Genomic DNA, 3384 nt, shown 5'->3' on the forward strand with positions numbered 1-3384 from the left:
AATGCAAAATTATTTCTACATTTTATAAAATCAGTAGAATAGTATATTATTCTCCATAAAATTTCTAAATCAGACAAAAACCACTTTTTTTTGTTTGTTTTAAACATGAACAAACCATCGCATGTCTTCGGCTATACAACCAATAGATGGATCCCCTCATATCACCCTAGATATAGGGAAAGAGGACCAGGATACATCTAACACACAAGCAGCCAATATCTCTCTGTGTTTCTTTTCCCTTCACTAGACCCTCCATAAATATTGCAGAGATTCAAATTAACATAGAAGCAGATAAGATGGCACGGTCATTCGGCATAAGGCGAGATAGAGAATACTGGCTAAATCAAATACAGAGGAAAATATTGGATAGAGGAGTGAGTGATTTGGGAGAGATAAGGGAAGATATACAAGGACGAATTGGGGAACAAAGAAGCATGGCGACCGAGGAGGAAGAAAGACACACAAAGGAGGTTGCAGAGGAGAATAGATTGTATAAAGCTATATGTGATAACAACTGGGAAATTGCAAAAGCATTGTTAGAGGAAAAGCCAAATGCCTTAACCTCAACAATTACCGCTTTTGGGGAAACACCATTTCATGTGGCTGCCTTCTTTGGTCATGCCAACATAATGGAAGAGTTGCTGAAACTGTTAGAGAATCCAGAATTCCTAGAAACTATTGATCATTGTGGCTATACGCCACTCTTAGCTGCCACCGTCACTGGAAGCATTGAAGTTGCCAAATGTCTAGTGGACAAGAATTCCTACCCACCTTGCATTCCGTACTACCCAAGATCCGAACTTCCTGTTACGTCGGCTTTTGTCAGTGGTCATCATGAAATGGGACATTATCTTTATTCTCAAACTCGATTGGAATACCTCCAACCCCGCCATCTCGGTCATCCTCTTGGTCCTACTCTTCTTCGTTGTTGTTTGCAGACACAACGTTTCGGTACGTAATATCTATAATATAATAACTACCTATTAATAACTTTATATTAAATAAAAGGAATTTAGCTAAAACTAGTTAATACTTTTAAATTTTCTAAATTATCTCAATTAGAGTGGGTTGTTTAGTTGATCAAAACAAAAGGGTCTTACACTAATAGAAGGTTGTTATAATTATTGTTTCCGCATTCAGTATATATTATTTATTGTGTGAATGTTATACTCAGATATCGCTCACCACTTGCTTACTCAATGCCAAGAATTGCTTTTTGCTTCTGATGAGAAGGATTGGAAGCCAATTCACGGCATCATATCCATGACTTCTAAAATTCCTAGCCCAACTGAACTTGTCTTTTGGAAACGATGGATCTATGACGGTTAATATCTCTTCTTAAATATTTCTAATAACTTCATTTTCTTTCTTATCATACTATTATATTTACTCCTTTTTTTTATTGGTTTGTATTATATGCTCTCCTTTGTTAGATATGGATACAAATTCAACTCCAAGTTTCCAAAGTGCTTCTTTACCCACCCAAAATGAAGACGAAGACACAAGGGAAAGAAAACAGGGGAAACTAACAGGGCCAGGTAGCAAAATATGTCTTCTTTTTTTTTCCCCCTTCTTTGGATGATCAACTTCATCTTTAATTAAAATTCTTATAGAAAAAGACGTGAAACAAAACATTGTTTGAACCTTTCCTTTATATAAGCCGAGCTTTCCTTTAATTGCTTCCTTTTTCCGTTTTTCCTTTTGAAGTTGCAGCAGGACATCGTCTGCTTCGATGGCTCATCTTCTCTGCTTATAATTTTAGAGGTAGGCGTATCTTCTAACTAGCATATCATGCTTCCAAAATTACATACTATTCTTAAGTTTTTATTATTAGATAGTATAACTTGTTATAAATTTTATATTTGATATTGGCGATTATTATTGAATTTATTGATATATTGATGTACACTGATATCGATTCTCATCAACTCAGCTAACAAAAGAAGATTACGTACCATTGTAGGAATCAAGAAGATAAAAGAGATGAAGTTACAGCAAGCAAAAGCAAATAAACTTGTTGATCTAGTTTGTAGGAATGCAAGCAATAGATATGAAGTGCAAACTATTGCAGATGCGTTATTTCTGGCAGCGAAAGAAGGGAATGTTGAGTTTGTGGTTAAAATATCAAAGGCAAATCCTGGAATCTTGCTCAGAGGGGATGACTCATTTCGAAACATTTTCCACCATGCCATTCAGCATCGACAAGCTGGGGTTTTCAACCTTATCCATGGGCTTCGCTTCAAGGATGTCTTTGCTACAAGCAAAGATAAAGATGGAAATACTTTGCTGCATGCGGCAGCTGCAAAAGCTCCTGGCACCATTCTTAACCGCATCTATGGACCAGCGTTACAAATGCAAAGAGAGCTACAATGGTTCAAGGTTAGTTTTGAAATTCTCATGAGAGATAGCTTATTAGTCATATGAAATTCCACATCAGTGCTTTTTTAATATCGAACTGGTAATTAAATCAGTGACATTATTGATTAGTTTAAGGTTCACTGAAACAAAAACACATGCATTGATTTTCCTTTTTCTTTAATTTCTGTTGTCCTCTAAAACATTAAATTGATTATATATATACTCATCCAATTCTAAATGTAAGACCTATTTTGTAGTGCAAATTGCACTTCAAAATATGTCCTATATTAAGGACTGGAGGAAAATATATATATATATATATATATATATAGTGTCTGATTTTGTTTAGAATGTGAAATACAATGCCTTTGTTGGCATTTAAATATAAATTAACACCATTTGAAATAAATGCAGGAGGTTGAGGGGATAACGCCTCCAAACTTTAGGGTACTTCAAAACAGTAGAGGTATGACAGCTGAAGAAACATTTAGAGAACATCACGGAGGACTAATGAAGCAAGGAGAAAAATGGATAAAAGCTACAGCCTCTTCATGCTCAGTTGTCGGAGCTTTAATTGTTACAATTATGTTTGCAGGAGCTTTTACTGTGGCTGGAGGAAATGATGAAAATATTGGATACCCATTATTCATCAAACAACCATTTTTTAAGGTCTTCATCTTCTCAACCATATTATCACTTCTCTCCTCTTCAACTTCTGTTTTAATGTTTTCGGCAATCCTAACCTCTAAATACTCAGAGGAAAAGTTCCTCAAGTCCTTGCCTACAAAGTTGATTTTGGGTCTGTTTGTTCTTTTCATCTCCATTGTAAGCATGATAGTAGCCTTTCTGTCTACCATTCGTCTTATGCTAAAACACACAAACTACTCATGGGGTCTCCTTCCAATTATTATCTTTGCAAGTGTCCCCATCTTCCTCTTTGTGCTGTCACAATTCCCTCTTCTTCTTCACACTTTTGTTTCTACGTATGGGACTATCTTTGACAGGAAAGTCAAGCCTTGGCCTTGA

General features: G+C 35.8%; 1 protein-coding gene across 1 annotated transcript; it reads left to right on the plus strand.

Annotated features, from left to right (window-relative positions):
* Positions 1–296: 296 nt before the first annotated feature.
* LOC114721450 (uncharacterized) lies at positions 297–3384 on the plus strand. Its single transcript, XM_028907267.1, has 7 exons — positions 297–951; positions 1175–1324; positions 1434–1538; positions 1708–1764; positions 1964–2379; positions 2773–2824; positions 2954–3384. The coding sequence occupies exons 1-7, from the start codon at positions 297–299 to the stop codon at positions 3382–3384; spliced, it is 1866 nt and encodes a 621-aa protein (XP_028763100.1).

The sequence above is a fragment of the Neltuma alba genome, unplaced genomic scaffold (genome assembly GCF_004799145.2).
Source record: "Neltuma alba isolate B1F8T4 unplaced genomic scaffold, ASM479914v2 tig00002292_pilon, whole genome shotgun sequence".
Classification (NCBI taxonomy): domain Eukaryota; kingdom Viridiplantae; phylum Streptophyta; class Magnoliopsida; order Fabales; family Fabaceae; genus Neltuma; species Neltuma alba.